We start from the raw sequence: 22,977 nt of genomic DNA, 5'->3' as shown, positions 1-22,977 counted from the left end.
TACTACAAATAACCACATGAATGCAAACATGTCGTTTTGAGAAACTGGGCTCTGATGTGTCAATGTGTGTCAATGTGTGTGTGTGTGTGTGTGTGTGTGTGTGTGTGTGTGTGTGTGTGTGTGTGTGTGTGTGTGTGCAGGCTTTGCAGGGACCCCCGGTTACTTGTCCCCGGAGGTGCTGAGGAAGGAGGCCTACGGTAAACCTGTAGACATCTGGGCGTGCGGTAAGCTCTTGGTCAGTGTGTGTTTCACTGCCGCCTCCTCTCTCTCCTCCTCGTCGCTCAGACAAAGGTTGTGTTTTTGCGTGCAGGTGTGATCCTCTACATCCTTCTGGTCGGCTACCCTCCCTTCTGGGACGAGGACCAGCACAAACTCTACCAGCAGATCAAAGCCGGAGCGTACGATGTGAGCGCGCCTCTCGCTGCCGTCACTCCGTTTCTTTAACTTTAAATCAGGCCTTGTGTTGCTAATGTGTTTGCTGCGTGTGTGGGAATGCATGGGTGTGTATGCGCGTTAGTTTCCCTCCCCAGAGTGGGACACGGTGACCCCGGAGGCTAAAAACCTGATCAACCAGATGCTGACTATCAACCCAGCCAAGAGAATCACTGCCCAGGAGGCCCTGAAGCACCCATGGGTCTGCGTAAGTCCGCACGCTGTGCATCAATCAATATTTCATGGGCCGTGTTTCATACTCCAACAATTCGTAAATCCTCCAACAGCAAGTTTGTGAACATCTGCCCGAAGCTGCCAAATATCAGCACCATCTGTTTCCAAACATGCGATCTCTGCGGGGTCAGCTTATCTAGAATGTTCCACAGGAGGTTAAAAGAGCAAACTGTCAGAGGGATCAGCACGTCTGCGAGCTCTTCATCAGCAGAAACACCAGCAGCTTACGGCCAGCGTGCTCCGATACGCGCACTTAAAGGCTTTATCTCAGACGGTTTGTGGCGTATGAAAGTTAAAAGAACGCAAAAGAACTTTTTCTGGTATTTATGTCGTAATCAGGGCGGTTCGTCACCGCCCAGTATTTCCCACAGTGCCACCTAGAGCTGCAGTTTAACTGTTCAATGAAGCAGCAGGAGAGTCCAGGCTGTCTTTACAGTGTCACAAATTTCCCTTTTTTTAACATTTACTTCTAGTGTAAAATAACAATAATGTATTAAAGTACAAAGTTGAGGTACTTGTACTTTACTGTAATTTCCGCTTCATGCTCCTTTAAACTTCTTCTCCACTGCAGCACAGCAGCAGATATTGTTCTTTTCACTTCACTGCGTGTATTTGACGCGCTCTCATGGATTACTGCGGTCGAACAGGAGTAAACTTCAGAGTATTAGAAATACAACTGAAGGACAGACAAGTCAGTACAAGTACACTTCTACTTTTTGGACTTAATTTAAAGTATATTTAAAGTATATTTACTTCTAAATAGATGTCATTAGGTATTAAAATGTACCTATTCTGTAGTACTTAAAGTAGTATTTTTCCAAGTACTATTAGAAATTGGCCTGAAGTGTACTTAAAATACAAATACTTTTAATAGTACTAAAGTGTGCTTGTGACTTTCAAGGCCTGTGTAATACACTATTAGCTTGCTTAATTACAACGTACTTTAAGTTTCTTTAAGTGTATTTTCAACATATGGGGGATATAATGCAGTTGTACTGCGAGTGTGTTTTGAATACTCATGAATCCTGACTTTCACTGGTGTACTGCAGTACACCTAAAGTTTAGAAACTATTTACACTTCAAGTATACTCAAGTGTTATGTAAGTGGTACTGAAGGACTACCTGAGTACACTTAAGTATACTTGAAGATGACAAAAACAGCACAAAGTGTACTAGTACGTTCTTCATTTTTACCTTTTATACTTAAAGTACAGTTTGCTCATAGTATGATATGATTTGAGTACTTCCTCCCTGCTTGCAGAGCAGCTCTGCCTCGTACGTCCTCTCATGCTCTGCGTTGTAAAACAAAGTCTCTAAACTCAAGGACGCTGATTGTCAGGGGCCGTAAAGTCGAAAGTATTCATCTGTCGGGTTTTTGCCAAAAATTTCATCACCTAAAGAGCCTCACAATCAACACATTCTGCGGAAGCGAGTACCTCCGACAGCTCCTGCCCACATAAACCTGTCACTGTCAGAGCTTCTCCTCTAATGTTTTATTTTCAGCATCTCTTTCTCCGTCTCCCCGCAGCAACGCTCGACAGTGGCCTCCATGATGCACAGACAGGAGACGGTCGAGTGCCTGAAGAAGTTTAACGCCAGGAGGAAACTCAAGGTGCGAAAACACTTGAAGTTATCTCCGATTCAGGAAACAGGAAGTCAGCTCCTCGGCAGGATCTGCATGTTCACTTCAGGCAAACAGCACCAGACCGGTTTTTCTGGCCTCGTCTGTTAAAGTTTAAGACACTGGTGACCTTTAGCTTAATGCTCATTCCTGCTTCACTCACACATGACGGCACGTTGGCACAGAGCCCCGATGCTTCTGCAGTGTTTAACACTTCCTGCATGAGCGGTAGAAAGCTCGTCATGTTGTGCTTATTTGGCTCAATATGTAAAACGTACTTCAGTTTTGGTGATAATGTAGCTCAACAGTCGTGCCAGGAAAGCTTATTTGAAGCGAGAGCAGAGCAGCAGCGGGTTGTAATGATTTGTTAATTTTTAATGGCGGGTATGACCCAAAGGGAGCAGGCTGCAAAATGGTACAATTCAGTATTTATGGTGTTAAGTTTAGAGAATATTACAGACACAAGATCAGACGGAGAGAACAAGGTGCAGTTATGAATCCATCTGCTGCTTCAGCACCACGGACAGCTCCGTCAGCACTGTCGTGGTGGAGGTCATAGGCTCTAACTCCACAAACCTCGTCAGATGACGGATCAATGAGTCCACAGATTCATCTAAACGTCCCCTCTGCCCCTGCGCAAGAGGGACGGCGTCCCCTCTCACCAGAAAGAGGACAGTTCTCTGTTCGCTCTCGGGCCTTTGAAACTGTTGAAGCCTTAATGATCGCCGTCACTCACAGTGAATCCACTGATGCGTTTTCACATCGGTTCCATCGTTTAACGTTGTTAGAGGGAGAATTCTGCCGCCTGCTTTATAACAGCCGACGGCGCGTTTGAGTGACAGAACGCTGGGACGCTGACGTTTGTGTTACACACAGCGCCAAGAACAGCTTACAGGAAGAGATACAGCTAAAGACAAGGATACGTACACACAGTACATACGTGCAGTAGATGAAGACGTGCTTTACCTCAGGAGGCAAAGTCTCAAGTAGACTGTATACAAACAGTCAAAGAGCTCTGAGAGTCTGCTCGAGGAGAGAAGCTGGACCTGGTTCTGGGTCTGCAGGGTTAGCTCACATTCTGGAGACGGTGTGAAGAGTTTTACTGGGTATTCATTCACTCATCCAAGCTGCAGGAGTGAATGAAGGCTTAAAGCGTTGGGAGAGAAAATAGTGATTCTTTCCCTGTGCTTCATGCTTTATTAAACTGATGTAATGTTCCTCTTCCTCTCTGCGTGTTTTACCTTGAGCTGCTGCAGCTCAGATCAGCGTAAAGAGGCTCTTCCTCTCCTCTCACCTTCGTCTTTTCCGTCTCCTCCACAGGGTGCCATTCTGACCACCATGCTCGTCTCCAGGAACTTCTCTGGTGAGTGCTGCTCGTTGAAAAGACGACGGCGGAGGGAACATGTCAGCGCCCTGAGCGGGAGAGGAGAGGAGAGGAGGACAGGATGACATGCCATCTGTCTCCTGCCATCTCTTCACACATACACACACACACACATACACACACACACACACACACACACACACACACACACACGAACACGCAGCAGGTTGATGGGCGGCAGTGTTAGAGTAAGCAGGAAACACAGCAGAGATATCTGCTTGCTTCTTGTGCCTCCTTAGCTGTAATCTCAGACAGTACGACTTGTTTGCCTGGAAATCAGTTTGATGCTGGTGATTCTCTCTTTGTTTGATGACACACAGAAACAGACTCATCAACCGAAAAGTACAGAAAAAATAACAAAAGAACCAAATCTGGTCAGCAAGAAGCACGTGGCTGACTGACGGCCGCTCAGTGCGGCGTGGACGGAGACATGAACCGTGAGACTCTGTGTCTCTGCTGCAAAGACGAGGACTTTCTGAGCTTTGACCGTCACTGGAAGCTCCAGTGGTACAAGTACTCAGACTAGTGAAGTAAAAGCAGCAAGACGACAGTTTTAAAATACTCTCGTACAAGTAACAGTCCTGCATTCAAAATTTAAAGTACCAAAGGTAAAAGTATTCATCAGGCAGAATGGTACGGTGGCCCTGAGAGCTCAAAGCACTGCAGATGAAGAAAGACGTCTTCACCAGTTTAACAACACGAGCACAGCGTGTAGAGTCGGTGCTGCAGAGTGAGAAAACAGCCAAAAACAGACACACTGCGAGAGGCACAGACATCTACTGAGGTACAGTTTGAGGTACTTACACTCGAGTATTTCCATTTTCAGCTACTTTAAAGTTCTACTCCACTATAATCACAATCCTGTGATATATGTTATTGTGAAATGTGCTGTTCTGCACATACACACATACTTTAAGTATATTTGATGCTTTTACTCTGAAGATCTGAGTACTTCCTCCATCACTGGAGCATCACTACTAATTTCTAAGATTTTGCGTCTTCAGTAGGAACCAATAGGCTCAGAGCAGAGAGCGAGAAACAGGAAGTGCTGAGAGACGGACGACCACATTGTTTGTTTTGGTGTTTTTATGAGACGTGTTGGTAATTAGTTAAATTCCTCCAAGTATCTTCCTCCTGCTCATCTCCTCCGCCCTCCTCTCTCTGTGTTTCAGTGGGTCGGCAGACCACGGCCCCCGCCTCCGTCAGCGCCGTGGCAGGAACCACCGCCGGCATAGTGGAGCAAGGTGAACTCGCGTTTTCCTCTCCCCTCTTAAAACTTCACGTCCCTTCCTCTCGCTGAACTTGTGGCGGACATGATTAAACGGAAATCCCCCAGAATCACAACATCACACACTCCCGCTATCCCCCGGCTTGTTTTAATCTCTCCTCCTAAATCTTTTTCCCCCTCTAATGCTTCTCAAACGTTTGCCAAGGTAAGCAGCCTCGCCTGTCGTCTGGAGAGTGTTCCTGCTCAGATGTCTTTGCCTGTTGTGGGTTAGCGCCTCTGTCACATGCCCTCTGGGGGAACGATAGGAGGCGCGTTGCATGCAGTCTGTCGCTTACGGGTCAGATGTGGTGGGAGAAAGGGCGCAAAAAAATCCTAACTGTGCATCGTCTCACACACGCTCTGGGCCTCAGCGTGACCCTGACGAGGGATTAGTGTCAGCAGGACTGTTGGTTTTTGTGCTCGTTCTTCCTCCTTTATCATTAATCCCGCTACATTAAAGTGTTTACAATTCCTGCCCATCAATGAACTCCGCAGTGATTCCCTCTAATCCAGCCCCCTCTTGAGATCAGCGCACCCATTATCACATACCTGCATCTCCATCCTCTCCCCTCATGCTTTCACTCCTAATCCTCCTCTATCTGTGGCTGTGCGTGAGTGTATTTGGATTATATGGAGAATTAGTTTGACTTTTTTTCCTCGTGCCCTCTGCTTATCTAATGTTTTGGCCAGTGGATCAGGGTTAGGAGGTGCCAGTTGGGTGGAGTTTTTTTTGTGATGTGTGTGTGTGTGTCAGTGTGTCTTTTTACAGGACAGAGGGAGGGGTGTTTTTTTTTTTTTTTTTTTAGAGGGAGGGCTGAATCTGTCCAGCTTTTTTTTTTTTTTTTTTTTTTCCTCCCCTTAAGGGTGGAGAAGGGAGGACATGTGGAGAGGAGCGTTGTCACTCAGCATGTTGGTTGTGGAGATGTGGAGCGCTTTGAGGAGCAGGTGAAGTTTCAGCCCATGCATGCAGGCATCGCCGTGCGTCTGCAGCTGTGTGTGTGTGTGTGTGTGTGTGTGTGTGTGTGTGTGTGAGCAGGTCTGGACAGCTGTGCTCGTCTGAAGGTGTATCATGTGTACTCTTCCATCTGAGGGTGTGTCGTTCTGCCTCTCTGCAGCAGCCAAGAGTCTCCTCAACAAGAAGGCTGACGTCAAGGTAAGCCAGGAGCTGGCTCCTCTCCTCTCCTCTCCTCTCCTCTCCTCTCCTCTCCTCCCTTGTCCTCCTTTGCTTTGTCTCCTCTTTATATCCTTGGCTAACCTTCCGCTGCTCGGACGCCCTTTGTGTTCAAACTACTTTTATTATTCCATAAATATTTCGATGAAAGGCAGCTGCGTTAGAGGTGATTTGATCTTGTCACGGGCTGCAGCGTTCACTTTAATATTTTAAAGATATTGTTTTCGGTCTTAAAGGAACAGCGTCATTTCTTGTCCTGCACTTTTCTGTTCCTCCTTCATGTCGCAGCTCAGAGATGCATCGATACCTTCGTCTGTATGTTTTGGCCTCATTTTAATACGTCCGACTGTCGGGTAGCGTGATATTATTGAGTGTTGTGTGGAAAGAGGAACTACTTTAAGCGTAACGTAGCAGACGAATAAATAAACCCACCGAAGAACCAAAGTACTGCAAAGTATTTTTCTGTAGTTCAGCTGAACTAAGTAGCCCAGTTAACATCCATCTGTGAAAATAGTCGTCAGATTGGAAACTTTTTCCAATGTATGTTCAAAAGTTTGACAACAACAATAATAAACATTACAAAAAAAGTCAGTCATAAAGGAGTTTTAACTGGTTATGAAACAGTCTGAGTTTAACTCTGATGCCTCTTTATGACCTACAAAAGTAAACAGGACCATCAGCAAGAAGATCGACTGTTTCTGTTCTTAACTGCTGTCAAAGGGTCTGATTCCCTGAGAAATTTGGTGAAATGATTCGTGACATGTAGACCTGCAGAGTGAGCGGTTCGTCAGCCAAAAGGATGATTTAAAAAACTGAAAGGGACGTCGATAGAGCACGAAAACACCAGTCGGCCTTCAGCCGGTCATTCGACAGACGGAGAGAGCTGCAGGATTTGAAAGGATTCAGAACTGACCCTGATTCAGCCTCTTCCTTCAAGATCTGCACGACACAGCAAACGCTCCCACTTATGTCCACAGGGGGCGCCAAAACCAACATAACATGAAAGTTCCAATGAAATGATGAATAAATACATATAAAGTTCACTAACATCCAACATTTGATTCAGCAGTTTGATCTATTTAATCCTGATTCCATGGTTTTTACCACAACTTATTTAACCATCAGTTTAAAAGTTTATTGTAACCAGTAAGGATGCAGAACAAAATCCAGCTGAAGGAAAGCAGGTTCACTCTTTAACTGTAACTCCTGTCTAACCGGCTGTGCTTCCTCCGTTTGGCACAGCTGCCTCTTTGCATCGCCCCACTGCAGACATTTATCACCCAAACGTCTCCCCGTGCCAAAGCGAAGCTCGTTAAAGAATCAGTCTGAGCGCTGTCTCATTTCCTGGAGAGAAATCTGAGACGGCGAACCCGCAGTGACTCGGACGTGACGGACGCTATCGGTGCACCTCTGCGTCTCCTCCTCAGTGTCTGTGGTTTGTTGCACTCTGTCAGGTCCTGTGTGTGTCTGTGATGCACTCTGCACTGTCGCCAATGCTCGTTCGCGTGTGTGCGGTGGATCTGCCGTGTTGTCACGCATGTGTGTTGCATGGGTCAGTGTGTGTGCAGCGTACACCGCAGAGGTCAAAGGTTAAATTCGTCTCAGAGGCAGAACGTTGCAGAGCTGCTCTCATCTTCAAGGAACAACACAGTTTGCTGATAACTGCGCTCTTGCATATGCAGTACGGAGGTTTGGATTCACGTAAGGATTATGTTTTGTGGCCATAAGATAAAGATTTTAATGGAAGATAATGGCTTAAACTGTGAAGGCATGGCTCTAAACAGTGAACAGATAACTACAAAACACTGCAAAAGCTCTCAAAAACGAGAGAAAAAAGCAGTAAAATGGGGGACGAGGGCTTCATAATTCTGGAAATTCTAGTTTCAAGCAGTAAATTACTCAGAAATAAAATCTCATTAATAACTTATAATACTTTTTTTTTAGAGATAATTAAGACTTGTTTCTCTGTGACACACTCTGTGTCATTAACCTTCATCTCCTTCAGCCTCTCCTCTTCCTCTCCTCCCCTGCGCTCCGGCCCTCCCCTCTGCTAATCTCAGATTATTTCCCACCAGATGATTAATCTGTCATTACATAATCACAGTTCTGCTTTGCTGCACCCTGACGTCAGTCGAGCCGGCAGACATCCCAGCTCTGCTGCGTTGGCTCAGACGCCTTCTCTCCTTTTCCCCTCGCTTATCTGCGTCTCCAGCAGTTTTTCGGGAATATGCTCAGTTTTTGTTTGTGAGGCGCAAAAACAAAGAGTAATCAGGTTCCTTTATCATCCGAGGAGGACAGAGACAGCTGTAACTAAGGACTGGTGGACTCATTATGGAACTCATGACAAGACACAAACTGTTTTCTGGAGCTTTTACTCCCAAATTAAGGCCTGACAGTTATTTTTAGTAACTGCTGTCTTCTGTGCTCACACTGAGGACGAGCGTATGCACACCGAGCTGGTCGCAGGTTAAAAAGTGGCTAAATTTGGTCCTGAAGTTAACTTTTATTGAACATCTGCATTGAATATAATTAAGTTTTCAGCAGATACTAAATGACTGTATGTCAGTGTGAAGTATGGCCCAACTACATGTTCAAACAGTCGTTTAAATGCTGTTGAATCAAAGGTTCTGAGATCGCTGAGAAACATTCACTCCTCAACAAATTCAGCTCAGTGTCGACGTAGTTTTTCCAGTCAGAGCTTACTGGGCGCTCTGTGTGTTCATCTGTGTTTCCCAGTTTGCTCTTTTCTTATCCACTCATACCCCCCCCCCCCCCCCCCCCCCCGGGCCTCGCTGACAGCAGGATGATGGAGATTTGGTTCTTTGATCCAGGGCAACATTTCTCCACAACTGCTCATCAGATTACCATGAAATGTAGCCTTCATAGGATGAACCCTGATGTTTTCGGTGACCCGCTGATCTTTCCTCCAGCACCATCATCGAGGCAGATAGACAAACATCCATTTTTGGCCTGATTGCTAGGCAGGTTGTTGATGTACAGGCTGGATGAGGTATTCAGATATGGCAGTTTAGCTTCTTCCAGTGAAAGCTGCTCACTCAGCACACAGTGCTGCTCTGAATACACTGTTGAGGCCGCTCTTTGAAGTCTACACTGAAAACCACAACCAGAGGACTGAAACTGGCTCGACTGCAGCAGCAGTGTGATGTATACCCAGAGCTGGGTCGGGTTCGGACTCGGTTACTGTTCTCTCCGGCCCGAGATGCACCCCTCTCCCTGACCATCACCACATTTTTCAGTTACCTTTCAGATGAGAAGAACTGGCAGATAAGTTAGCTTCGCATTAAATGACACTATTTTGAAGCCAAATTGACCAAACACCTTTTTTTTTTTTTACCGCTGGTGTCAAGAGCAGGAGAAGAGGACCTCAGCATTTAAATAAAAAATGATGTTTGTTGAATCAGACAGTGACTCAGAGAAATAATGGTGGACTCAGAGCACTGTGCTTCCTAAACAGAGTGCGTAATTGATGTGCAAGCTGAGCGAACCACTTTCCTCCGCTTCCTGCAAAATTAAACATCATTATTCATCTCAACAGCGGCCGTTTTCTTCCTCTTAAAACTGCAGAGGATGTATTTTAGTCTTTGGTGTTCCTGTAACACAAAGATAATTCATTTAGGAGGGATATAAGTCACCTCCCCCGTCCTAACACAAACTCTCCTTTTAGATAAATTGCTCATGCTGATGATTTCCTCAGTCTGGGTGTTTTGTGTTTCTTGGGGGAAACGCTGCCAATTACTGTCCAGCCTCTGTGATCTTGGTCCAACTCTGCAGTTTTTGCTCCTTTTAAGACACTTGTTAGACAAAACTTTGATGCTCTGGGCTGTTGATCAGAAAACATCTCCCTGCATGACTTCCTCCTCCTTCAGTTTGCCCAAAATTTACCTTTAGAACAAGACAAGAAGTCGCTAACATCAGCATGCTATCATACACACAGTGACATGCTAATGTTTAGCAGGTACAGCTTTTAGTATCTTAGCTTAGCTCGCTAGCATTTGCTAACCAGAGCTAAACAGGAAGTGCAGTGGAGGCAGAGAGGAGTGTAGGTTTTGCAGATATTTGGTCATAAATCAAAGCGCTGAAAAAAATGTAATTTTGACCAGATGGTGGCGCTAGAGGAGACGTCAGAGAATCAGCAAAGTTCATCCTCAGGGGAAGATGAGCAGTCATTTTCAAAAACAACCTTGGGTGTAAACACATAAAGAAATACGGCTCGACTCTTCCTGTTTCACACGAATATATGCTTTTACTGTGAAGCAGGAAGTGATGAGTAACAGCAGTAGCTTAACGTTTCAAAGTTAGCCCACCGGAGCAAATGACAAGAGCCGAACAGACAACATGAAAGCGTTTCTATCTGGTACCCAGTCTGTGTGATAAGGTCAGCATCCTGTAGCCTTCATCTCCAGCTGCCACATCCTCTTCATCTCTCCTCTCAGCTCCTCTGAACCAGAAGGAGTTTGTTTCTTCCTCCTTTGAGTTCTTCCCTCATCTTCTCTGTCCTCCTGCTCTCCCTCGTTTCATGGAGAATAGAAACCTCTCTTTCTCCTCCATCCTCTCTCTCGGTTTCATCCGTCTCTCCTTCAAGCCTGTCAGAGCTTTTCTAAGCGGTGTTTCATCCCTCTGCATCATCCCGTAATTCCCAGCAGACTGTATCCTCCTCTCTCTCTGACGCTGTTCATGGTGAAATCGCTCGCTGCTTCGCTTTCAGCTCGGTCTCCATCCTCCCGCCGTTAATCACGTTTTTCTTCGTTTCATCCGTCCAGTTTATCCGTCTTCATGGTCTGAAGGGACGGCGGTGGTTCCCAACGGTGTTCATAACGCACACAAAAACAACTCAATCTTCAAATTAGAGTTTCCACCTCAGCTCAGCTGTGTGTCTCTGGAGGAGGCTCATTAAGTCAAACAGGACTTTCCTCACAGTTATTTCTGAATCACTTGAATCTCATCGTGCGACAGGTCGTGGTTTGATGAGTTCACGTGTTGGTCCCCCGAGTCTGTCCGCACGACTCGTCTCACCTCAGGTGGCAGCAGCGGCGAGTCGGAAAATAAGGACACCACAGAAGAAGACTGCACAGATGATGGATTTTAAATTTGACTTTCCAGCTGAACGGTTGTTTATCCCTCCAGCTGGATTGCCGGCAGGATAAACATCACAGCAAATACCTTCAAAGGGGAGATCCGACGCTTTAAAATGGCTGTCTGATTTTTGCCCTTTGATTTTGAGTGACACTAATGGGCGACTAATTCCGGTGTAAGGCCAGCGTGGGGTCGTCAGCTCCATGTTTAACTCAGGGATGTCTCCTTTTTCCCATCAGCGCTGTGGGGAAAGATTCAGTGAACGCGGTCGTTTACAGTAGACGAAGGAGCACAGATGCTTTTGAAATTCTTAATATTATAATATATAATATATTTATGTCAACAACAATGGTGTGACCATCGCCACAGTTTGTTTTGGTTAGACAAAAAGAGGACGATCAACGGACTTACATTTGCGTACTTAGCATTTGTTTGCATTGTGTTAGCTCTAACAAGCTTATTAGGCAATTTAGTGTCGCACAGCTTGTTCTGCTGCCCCCAGGTGGTCAATATTATAAAACATTAATCAAGCAGAAATACAAAAACTGCATTTGCAGCTTTTCTCTTTGAATATCTTTGGGTTTTAGACTGTTTGTCTTAAAAAAAACAAGCAATTTAAAGACTCCAGCAGTGACTTCACCCTCATCTGACGTCTTACAGACTAAACAGCCAATTAACTGAAATCACCATCAGCAGATTGAATGAAAATAATTCTTAGATCCAGGCCAAAACAAGTCGGCCTCCTTCAGGCACACCGTTCTCAAAAGTCAAATATCTGTTTTACGTAATGAAGCCAAATGTTTGAGGATAGATGTTTGTCTCTGAGGTGCCCCGTGGGCCGAGTCCTGATGTGACATCCAGCTTTCCTCTTCGCTCCTTCCTGCTCGTCTGCTGCCTTTAAATAGTTAAGCAGTTTTCATACCTGAGTGTGAACGCTGCAGCGGCACATTCGTCATCCCTGTTGACAGCAGGTACGGACTCACTCTGGAGGTGTTTTGTCTGTTTCATTGAACCCCAGCGACTTCTCTCTCTCTCCAAGAGGTGATTAAAACATCCAGAAACACTAAATATGCTGCAAATGGCTGGTTGAAGGAGAATCTGCATATTTGCAAATATTGTTCCATCATCTCTGAAGCCGTTTCTCTCTCCCACCTTTTTCCATCTTCATTTTGTTTCTGTTGCTTAAACGCAGCAGAAAATGGTTTCAAGCATGAAGTGTCTGCATTCATGAGCCTGTGCATGCGGTCATAGAAGAAGAGGAGTTGTTGGTTATGTGAGTCCTTATAAAACTGGAATATTTAGCATGTTGCTGGCTGCTTGTGTGTGTGTGTGTGTGTGTGTGTGTGTGTGTGTGTGTGTGTGTGTGTGTGTGTGTGTGTGTGTGTGTGTGGCCCGTTTAGCCTCACAGTCCTTTCATAAGTGCTGCATCTCTGTCTCTTTGACCTCATCTTCCTCGGCTGAAATGATGCCGTTGACTGTTGTTTGCTCGGGAGGGGCACATTAAGAGACACTAATGTCTGCTGAACAGCACATGCAGTTTGCCAAAGTGGATGCTGATGCGTCTTTCTTTATGTGTGGCAGATGTTGCAGAGGTGCACAGCTGTCATTGGTTTAATTTGCCATCTGCCGAATAGCGTCCACGGCCAGTGATGAAAATTAAAAAGGCCAGAGTGGAAAACCCGAGCTGGCACTGGTTTGGGTTGTGACTGCGGATAGAAACGACCCGACGTGATGAACTGTGTAAAACCTTTCTGTCTAATTAATACTGGAGTCGTAAACGTGGGGAAACCTTTCTGCTTCTGTCTGCTTCTTGACTGGCTGCTCTCTGGACGACTGTTCCTTCCACCCACTGTTTCTGTCTGTGGAGCACTCTGCCTCTATTTTTACCTGTTTTACACTGTTTTTTACACAGTAACCGCCCACTTTGCAGCCAGCAGATGGCACCGCTCGCCGTCTCTAACATGGCACTTTGTGTTTCCTGCACAGCCGCAGACAAACAGCACGAGAAACAGCATAGTCACCAGTCCCAAAGGCAACGTCCCCTCTGCTGCACTGGTACAGCTCTGTGTCCGTCCGTCTGTCCGTTACACTTTAAGAATGCAGAGAGTGTGTGTGTGTGTGTGTGTGTGTGTGTGTGTGTGTGTGTGTGTGTGTGTGTGTGTGTGTGTGTGTGTGTGTGTGGCTCTTGCTGGTGGATCTCAGTGATTTGTTGCTCTGACTTTGTCAAGAAATTTAAGGAAGACTTTGATGATTTGGGGAAATGCACTTGTTCCCGTTCTTGCCAAGAGTTAAGTGAAAAGGTCGATAACACTCTCGTGTGTGTACGTTACGTTTGGAGGCAGAGCCAGGAGGCTATTTGATTAGCTTAGCATAAAGACTGGAAGCAGCGAGCCTGCCCGGCTCTGTCCAAGCTTCTGAGCATCTGTAATGAATATGATGCATGTTGTTTATTTAATCTGTCACTGGAACCTGTTTTTACACTTTAAGGTCACTTTAGAGCTGTTATATTTGGACACACTGGGCTAAATGTTCCTCATGTTCTGAGTCTTTATGCTAAGATAAGATAAGATAAGATAAGATAAGGGGAAATTAAGTACACGAATCATCTCCTGGCTCTACCTTCATACTTAACAGTTAAACATGCAACACTTGCAAGACAGCAAGTAAGTTTTTTTTCCCAAAATTTCAAACTTTTCCTCTAAGAGTTAAAATAAACAACAAAAGCACAGAAAAAAATCATTAAAAAACACATAAATGTTGCACGCGGTGCAGTTTGAAGGCTTTCTGCGCCGCGTGAACTTCACATTTACATGATATGAAGTTATTCTTTCACACGTAGCAGTGACACGTTTCTATATGATTTCTACAGTGTTTAAATGATGAACCTTGTTTGTTTCTTCTGTATTTTTCTTATTGTCAGCAAATCGTATAAAAAGACCAAAACCAACAACGCGTCTCTCAGTACTGCCCACCGGCTCCTGCTGAAGACCTAAATCTTTAAAAGCAGCTCACAGATTAGTGCTTTCATGTTAAAAAGCTTCAGTAATTCCCTGAAAACAAACAGGAGGAAGTGGAGCACGTGGGACCGTTTCCAGCGGGCGGTGCGAAGAGCGTCGTCACTCCAAGCTGCCGTATTTGACGGGTCGGGAGTGAGGACGTATTGATTAATCAGACTTTGACACACGAACAGAACACGTGTTCGCACACACAGTCAGTGTTGGTTTTGGTTTTTTAATAGCGTCTGTTAACAATAAGAGAAAAATAGAATATCACCACACTTATCCTCTAAAGACTGTGTCTATGCAGCATAAAGTACTTGTCATGTACATGTAGTAAACTGCCGTGTACTGAAAGTATACAGTGTTATATACAGTATGTGATTGACTTTTATGAACCGGAGAAGTTGGGCCCAGTATCGATCGCCTGGCTCAGATCAATCATTAGTATCGATGGTCTCATTTGGGAACATCCTCCATCAGAACTTTGTCTCTCCTCTGAATGACGACGTGTCACTCATTTCTCCTCCTCTCATGGAGTCTCGTCCTCCTCTCTGCTGACCTCAGGCTTCACTTTGTCATCGTTTCCCTCCTTGTCTTTCATCCTTTCTCTCCATTCTTTCTCCAGGAGCCTCAGACTACTGTCATCCATAATCCAGTAGATGGGACCAAGGTACATCCTCCTCCCCTCCCTCCATCTCTTTATTCCTTCATCTCTCATCCTCGTCCTCACTCTGTCTCTCCACCCGCGTGAGTCTTTGGTAGAACCCTGTTCTTTGCAGGATTTGTGTATTTCGTTGAATACCTCCGCGTATCTCCGTTGTGTGTTTCTGCATGAGGCCGAGTGAGAAGCTGTGAGGTGATTGGTTGTCTTACACTGCCCCTGTGTGTTCAGATGAATGAGCTCAGTGGTTCTGAGGTTAACCCTCACCCCGCCGTGTGGCTGGACGTCATGTGATCGTGTGCCGCCGCCGCCTGTGTCCGTCAGCACAGAGGCAGCTCAGGCCGTGGATGAGCCGCTGAGTCAGCCGTCTTTGTTCTGTATTTCTGCCTAAATCGTGTTCAGATGGCGTCGTTGTTGTAGCGTCCCTGGCAGAAACTTCAGTGTCTCGTGTGTGTGTGTGTGTGTGTGTGTGTGTGTGTGTGTGTGTGTGTGTGTGTCAGCGCTTGTGGGTGTACGCACCTAATTTTATTTCAGTGATAATGATAATTAATATTTGTGTCTGTGCCTTCGCAGGAATCATCGGACAGCAGCAACACCACTATTGAGGATGAAGATGTGAAAGGTGAGTCACACACACACACACACACACACACACACACACACATGTTTTTTCCTACTTCCTGTTAGGTGTTTTGGTTTTAAGAACAACCAGGACTGAAGATTTATTTGAAGTGAATAGACTTTTGACAGAGCCGGGCTAGCTGTTTCCCTCTGTTTCCAGTCTTTATGCTAAGCTAAGCTAACAGCCGCTGGCTGCAGCTTCATGTTTAGTGTACAGACATGAGGGTGGTGTCAGTCTTCTCATCTAACTCTGGGTGGGAAAATGTGTATTTACCAACATTTCAAGCTACTCCTTTAATTTTTGAGGTACTTCTGGACCCTTGAGGGGTCCTGACCCCCAGCTGACAAACATGAGAACACCTTTCATGCTTTTAACTGTTTTTTCAGCCACCATCGCTTCTCCTACATACCTGAAAGGCAGGAAGAGGCGAGAGGTGTTCAGGTGGTTGTAATCTGCAAACTCACCACTAGATGTCACCAAACCCCCCACACTGGTCCTTTTCAGTGACGTTAACAGCCTCGCTCAGCGGACTCTGTTGCACTGAGGGGGGAGACGGAGGAGAGGGACACTGGTACATTTACTCAGTTGGGAACAGTTTTATGTGATTGTACTTTACTTGAGTACTTTGATTTTCTGCAACTTTCTACTTCTATTGTACTTTTTACTCCACTACATTCGATAACTTTAGGTACTAGTTAGTTTACAAATTAATACTTTTACCTACAGAACATACCTGAAATATGAGAGTTATAAATGAAACAAGCCGACAGTGAACTCAGTACCAGTTGACGCAATTAGTTGATTAGTAAATTGACAAAAATGTATTTCTAAATATTTTAATAATCATTGACTTTTTGCTGTTCAATCATTTGATTCTCAGATGTTTTGCTTTGACACAGCAGGAGTCACAAAGAGGACAACAGTCACAGGGGACACGTTACTGCACTGAGTACTTGAAGCACGATTTCCTGATTATACTTACATACTTTTGCAGAATAGCGTTTGCTTGTGACACAGTATTTTTATACTGTGATATTAGTACTTTTATTGAAGTAAAGGATCTGAATACTTCCTCCAGCCCTGCAGAGAGAGAGAGAGAGAGAGAGAGAGAGAGAGAGACAATCAGAGCGAGCTAAGCCTTCCTCTCAGTGTCGGGAGGAAGCGAGGGGAGAAGGACACAGTAAATCTCATCTAAAGGGCTGGGACAAGAATAGCGTGATGAGCCGAAGCAGCCTCACATGCTAACAAGAGATATGACGATGATGGACGGAGGTAGAGAGCCACACAGCGGCTACATGGAGCAGGAAGGGACATTTTATTTTTGAAAAAACGTCGGATATCTGGTGGAGAGGGAAGCAGCACAACTTTTTGGATGGGAGTAGTTCTTATGTGTCGGTAGCATGGAGGAGATTTCAGTCACTGATGAAAGAGACATGACTGATGACACTCACAATGAGTAACAAGCTCTCAGGTGAGTCTGGGCCGAGCTGCGGTCGTCCTCGGCGTGTTTGTGAAGGAGTTTTTGGTCGCCGTCAGGAGCTGAGGAGAGCCTCACTCCTCTGTGGCTTCGTGTTGAGGCTGAGTTTGTCACATGCAGTCAACACTGTCCTCACTCTGCGTTTGTTTCTTCTCTGCAGCTCGCAAACAGGAGATCATAAAGATCACAGAGCAGCTTATTGAAGCTGTCAACAATGGAGACTTTGAGGCCTACGCGTGAGTCCACCTCTCTTTAGTTCTTCTTCCATGAAAAGCTCAAAAAAGCCTCATCAGCTGGTGGAAAAGTGTGGTTTTACTGTGTAAAATGAACCCTGAAGCTCTCCAGAGACGCACAGACCGACACAGAAATGTGTTTGGTCTCTGTATTAAAAGATTAAAGTGTAATTACAGCCATTGTTTTATCCCCTTCACCTCCTCTCTCCTCCCACCCAACAATTAAGAATAAAGCTCAGCAGATTGAGGGAGGGGAGATTAAAGTGTGTCCCCTCTGGTGAAGCACATTTTATCATGCATGATAACAATGAAAATCCTCATCACGAGACAGTCAGTGCTGGAGTATAACCAAGCACATTTACTCAAGTGCTGTACTGAAGTACAAATTCGAGGTACTGAAACATCTACAGCAGTAAAATTTCTTTTCCTGGTGGAAATGATGTGTTTCAAACATGATCTTTGAGGTGGTATTCTGACCTCATCCTGCACGTTTCTGCAGGAAGATCTGCGACCCTGGGCTGACCTCGTTTGAGCCGGAGGGGCTGGGCAACCTGGTGGAGGGAATGGACTTCCACAGATTTTACTTTGACAATCGTAAGACTGCAATCGAATCCATTGCTGCTGTTTTGATCAGTCATTGCTAAATTGAAATGCTCGGATCTGAAGTCGGACCCTCTCTCCCATCAGTCCTCTCCAAGAACAGCAAACCCATCCACACCACCATCCTCAACCCTCACGTGCACATGATCGGGGACGACGCCGCCTGCATCGCCTACATCCGCCTGACGCAGTTCGTCGACGGGCAGGGCCGCCCCCGCTCCAGCCAATCAGAAGAGACCAGAGTATGGCATCGCAGGGAAAGCCGGTGGCAAAACGTCCACTTCCACTGCTCAGGAGCTCCCGCTGCCCCGCTGCAGGGATGAGGTACGAAATATACGACATGAACACGAGATTAAAGAAGGAAAAACAATGAATGAGCTAAAATAATTAAGACGCTGACAGACGTTAGTTCACATTTCAACAAGTTCAATTCAAAACTGAAGCAGCAGAAGCACATTTCCTGACTTCAGTCAAAAGCTCAACAACTTATGGACTGCATTTCCCACAATGCAGGTCAGCAGCTGTCTGGTAAACATACACGTATTCAGGCTCCACAGCCCTGGTTTTAACCTCTCTCAGTCACTGCTTTGGTTCAGTCTCACCGCTCTCATTTAGATCGTTTTCAGATGCGAGGCAGCGACCTTCCACAGAGAAACTTCAAGCTGCTAAAGAGCTGCATGTTTGGTTGGTGGAGACCAAAAACAGAGCTGACATCACAGCCAGCCTGCAGCCAATCACGGCCCATTATGCTGCCCACACCTGTGACGTGGAGGTGTAGATGTTGCAGGTGGACTTCAGCGTTTGCCTCCTTTCTCTCCAGGTAGATGAGACCGATGAGCAGGCAGAGAGCAGCGCAGAAGGAATCAGTGGATGATCCAAGCGGGCGTGTGGGCTCGGAGAGAGAGGTGCAGGTGGATGGAGGGTGTCCTAACGGAGTCTGAGGAGTGTGGATGATGCTCGTCCTCCTGCACTCTGCACACCCACCTCGCTCTTCTCTCTCTGCCTCTCCACAAGCTCGACCGCAGACAGTCACACCCACGCTCCCATCGCCAAATCCAACGCCGCAGCAGAGGGCGTATCAGCCAAACAGGAAACTCTCGAACCCGCGTCCCGTCTTCGGTCGGCCCGGACGCGGCTGCGGTCTGCGGCGGCCCAACGCACCTGGACAACACCTGTCCTGTATCCTGCGCCGCACAGCCTCCGGCGTGGCGCCCTCCTGTCGAAGATTTCTGCTTTTACTTCTCCTCAGACCTAAATTCTTGTTCCTTACTTCTGGTATTCTTATGGCTGCAGTCTGTCGTTGTGCTCTTTCGACTGTACAGTATATTTCTTAGTCATTTTAAACCTTTCTTTCTGGTATCTTCTTCTTTTTTATGGCGAGCATGACTCTTACCTGTGTTCTTATTACCAGTGGCTGTTTTTCTGCACGACTAAGGCTGCCTGTGTGAAATGAACAAACAGCACGTGTCTCACAGAGAGACAGCGGGCCTGTTTAATTAGCCCCTTCGTTTTGTTATTCAGTGGAGCTTTTCCCTCTTCCTCTGGAGTGTAGTTGACCCCGAGCCGCTCTGTGAGACAGTGAAACCATGCAGCATGCTAAGATATTACTGTCGTTCTTAATCCAAATCTCTGTGTACTGAACATTGCAAGTTAACTACTGAAATTATGACAATGGTTGAGATGATAGTATCACGTTTATGTAAATTTCCCGTTTCATCGTGGTGACTTAACTACAACTATGCTGTAGACGGTATTTAATTGCATGATATTCCGAGTTTCTAACATTGGTAAGTTGGGTGTTATCGTGCATTTTGTTGATTTTTCTCTTTTTGGACTGAACTGTTGCTGAGCTATAATCTATTGCCTCTATTTTCTGGGCTTTGTAAGTGCATAAACTATTTTTGTGTTAATATGATAGTGTAGTATACGAGGATGCTGGTGAGGTCAGGACTGAACGCGTCTTTTAAAGAAACTGCTGAATCCGGATCAGTTCTAAAATGGCTCAAAAACTAAGAACATAATTAAATTTGTCAGACTGAAGAAAACGACAGATTTTACGTCAGAGCCTTAATTGAGATTAATGTCTGCTTTTTGAAATACAGCTTTTTACTTCACACTTAAAAAGCTCAAAAAAAAAAAAAAATTCAGTTAATGGTTCAGTTATATTTTCTGTAAATTTTATGCCTCCGTCCTGTGGAAACCATGTATCTCCAAAGCCTCGTTTTCAGCTCTGTGATAATACACCAACCTGTCCTGAAGAGGGCGCCAACACGCAGCTGCAGAGTTACTGTGAGTCAACCGCAGGCCTCAGAGTATGAACAGAGAATGAGTCTGTTAGACGGGATTTTACGATCGCTTTGGCTCAATTTTAACCCCAGAGAATTCAGAGTGGCACAAAATGCTTTATCTTTATCACAAAACTCACAAAATTCAAACATTAGAGATGAAATTCATCGATCCAGAAAATTAGTCTGCAGCATTTTTTTTTTTTATAAGAAATCATTAAAGTCACTTTTCAAACCAAAGTGCCAAAACTCTCTGGTTCCAGTTTGATGTATTTATCTATTTTCTCTCATTTGAACCTGAAAGTTTTTCTGCTTTTGACTGCAGGAATGACAAAGTAAGCAATACGCTATTACTGTTTTTTATAAAGGCTAAACAGTCGCTCAGTTAATGAAGAAAACAATCTGCAGATTGAAACTTAATCATTTAACACTAATACAATAACCTTTATTTGTACAGTACAGTGCATTTCAGCACTATAGTAAAAAAAAAACAACAAAAAAACAGGCAATTAAGAGAGGAAAAATAAAACTAATACTTTATATTAAGGTTCACATGTTCATCATTAACTATTATCATGCATATTAGGAGCATAATGCCTCTTTATTAGTGGTTATAAAGAACTTATTAATGCCTTATTGTGGTGGTTAATAAGAGCTTCATTTATGTGCAGCAGCTTCTTTTCTTACTATCAATAAGCAGTAATCAGTTATCAGTTATTGAGGGTAAAACCCCAGTAATTGTACAATATGTTCATGCAGAATAAGGAATTAATAAATGCTTTATAAGGACTAATGAAAAGTCAATATGATGCTAATATTCATGCTAATAAGCAGCTAGTTGATGGTGACTGTGTGTACCTTAACGTTAAGTGTCACCTGTCCGGAAATAAAATGAGATAAACACAGTAAAGTTCTTCAAAAAGCTCGTTTTGGAGAAGTGAAATTATAATCCACTGGATTTTAGGATTTGTAGTAATGTGAGGACACTTCTGAGGTCGTGTGATTCAGTGTTTTTGTGTTTGAAGGTAAGACGTTGAGCTCGTTTGAGAGAACTGAACCGAAGCGATCGTAAAACACAGTGTGTGAATCACGCTGACGGACATTTTTACTTATTTTATTTATTTTTATTTCCCATTTGTCGCGCTGAGACTCTCAGACAGGACACGAGTCGTCCTTCCTGTCCGGCCCGAGCCCTCATCGTGTCAGTGCTCTAATAGGATCACTGCTCACTTACAGTAATTGTCCCCTTTGGCAAACAATCCTTATTCCATTAGCATGTGAACCGGAGAGCCTGGAGATGTTTCCTCAGCTCACCTGAAGACGACGGACTAACAGATCGCTGCTTTTTTAAATTTATTATACTTCTACTGATGATGATGATGATGATGATGATGATGATGATGATTCCTCTGGTGTGCATTCCAAGTCTTATCAATATTACAATGTGATCAGATGTAATCAGTGTGTGAACCAATAAAACGACAATGCAGAGAGCACCTGGCTCCTCTCTCTTATGTCCGCTCACAGACACACGACAGGTGAGTCGATCTGTCGCTGCTGTGATTTCATTGGTTATTTACTGGAATCCAGTCAGTTCATTAGTACCAACCAGAGTGAGACGAAACAGCTCAGAGATCAATGATAATACTTCTTATTGATAATGAATCAGACAGCTGACAGATAATTGTAGTGGACTAAAATATTAAATACTTCAATGTGAATTGTTGTGGAGTAGAAGTACAAGTACCTCAAAGATGTGCTTCAGAAGGTACTTCCAACAGTGCATTTCAGAGAGAACGTGTACTTTTACTCCACATTTATCAGCCAGTTATTATCACAGGTTACTTAAAAACTTGTGATAAGCTCATAAAACACAACAGGAAGATTAAAACCAGCCGTCTGCAGCCTGTTTGACTCGTGAACTCTTCCAAAAAGTAACGCCGGTCTCATTTAAATGACTGAAAAAATGATCAAACATAAGAGAAAAGTCTGAAAAACGACAACAGATTGCTGCATCAGAACTTTTCCATTAATCATCTGACGGCCCCTCAGATTGATCTGGTGGCCCTTTGGAGGGGCCCGACCCGAAGGTTGAACAGTCCAATACCGTCACATAGAATCAGATTCTGCAGGTGTGTTCCTGCACCGCTGTGTTGGTGTTTGTATGTGAGTCAAGGATGTGAGTTCCTCCTCCAGCCTGGACAGACTCGACTCAGAGAGGTCTGACGGGAGGTTCGTGAACTCCTTCCTCTCATAATCAGCGTCAGGACAAAGGTTGACATTTATTGCTCAGTTCTGTGCAGATGAAGTGCGTCTGGCACTGAACCTGGTGGTATAAAGGTACCTGCTGTGAAGGTGTGAGAGTCCAGCAGATCAGACAATACGAATCGTCTGCAGTGCAAAGGTGTCCTGACAGCCTCTGCCCGATCAAATGTGTGTTTCTGAGACGTGACTGAAGAAAACACAGCGAGCAGCCAGGGAAGCTTTATCTGAGGCAGCGATAAGGACGTCGGTCTTATCTGTGGCCACACAATCGGACAAAACAGACAGTTTGTCATTCTCACATGGCTGAAGAAATGCATACAGGTGGTTTAACAGTGATTAGAGATACATTTGCTAACAATATGAAAAAACAAAAAACAAAACAAAATTCATCCATAACAGTGACTGATGACACAATGCAACAAATCTCCAGGAGCTTTCAGACACACCGCTTGGTCCTCATCTCGGCTAGAGTTTAATAAATCCATTTATTAATAAATAATGATCATTTCTAAACATCATAAACACAATTAAGACATTGATAATACAATCAATAATTAACTAAATGTAGATAATAATAATAATAAATAAATGTTTTTTTCCCCTCCTTCTTTACTCCAGCGGTTATCATGCTA

General features: G+C 44.7%; 1 protein-coding gene across 4 annotated transcripts in view; it reads left to right on the top strand.

The window, feature by feature from the left end:
• The window catches only part of camk2b2 (calcium/calmodulin-dependent protein kinase (CaM kinase) II beta 2), a 38,830-nt gene extending 17,254 nt beyond the window's left edge, over window positions 1-21,576 (top strand). The window contains exons 8-22 of one of the 4 annotated variants that reach the window (XR_013079217.1): window positions 141-224; window positions 311-405; window positions 518-640; window positions 2,195-2,278; window positions 3,608-3,650; window positions 4,844-4,915; window positions 6,057-6,091; window positions 13,190-13,258; window positions 14,828-14,872; window positions 15,437-15,485; window positions 17,123-17,198; window positions 17,695-17,789; window positions 17,883-18,119; window positions 18,616-20,543; window positions 20,586-21,576. Coding sequence is in view for 1 of the 4 variants with exons in the window: in XM_076758175.1 (XP_076614290.1) it covers window positions 141-224; window positions 311-405; window positions 518-640; window positions 2,195-2,278; window positions 3,608-3,650; window positions 4,844-4,915; window positions 6,057-6,091; window positions 13,190-13,258; window positions 14,828-14,872; window positions 15,437-15,485; window positions 17,123-17,198; window positions 17,695-17,789; window positions 17,883-18,118 (1,106 nt within the window). In the remaining 3 variants the exon portion in view is untranslated. Of the gene's footprint in view, window positions 1-140; window positions 225-310; window positions 406-517; window positions 641-2,194; window positions 2,279-3,607; window positions 3,651-4,843; window positions 4,916-6,056; window positions 6,092-13,189; window positions 13,259-14,827; window positions 14,873-15,436; window positions 15,486-17,122; window positions 17,199-17,694; window positions 17,790-17,882; window positions 18,120-18,615; window positions 20,547-20,585 lie in introns of those variants that run through there. The other 3 variants (XR_013079218.1, XM_076758175.1, XR_013079219.1) reach the window with 3 other exon arrangements.
• Window positions 21,577-22,977: the final 1,401 nt, after the last annotated feature.

Source organism: Chaetodon auriga, chromosome 19 (genome assembly GCF_051107435.1).
Source record: "Chaetodon auriga isolate fChaAug3 chromosome 19, fChaAug3.hap1, whole genome shotgun sequence".
Classification (NCBI taxonomy): domain Eukaryota; kingdom Metazoa; phylum Chordata; class Actinopteri; order Chaetodontiformes; family Chaetodontidae; genus Chaetodon; species Chaetodon auriga.
This window is presented reverse-complemented; position numbering and strand designations above follow the sequence as displayed.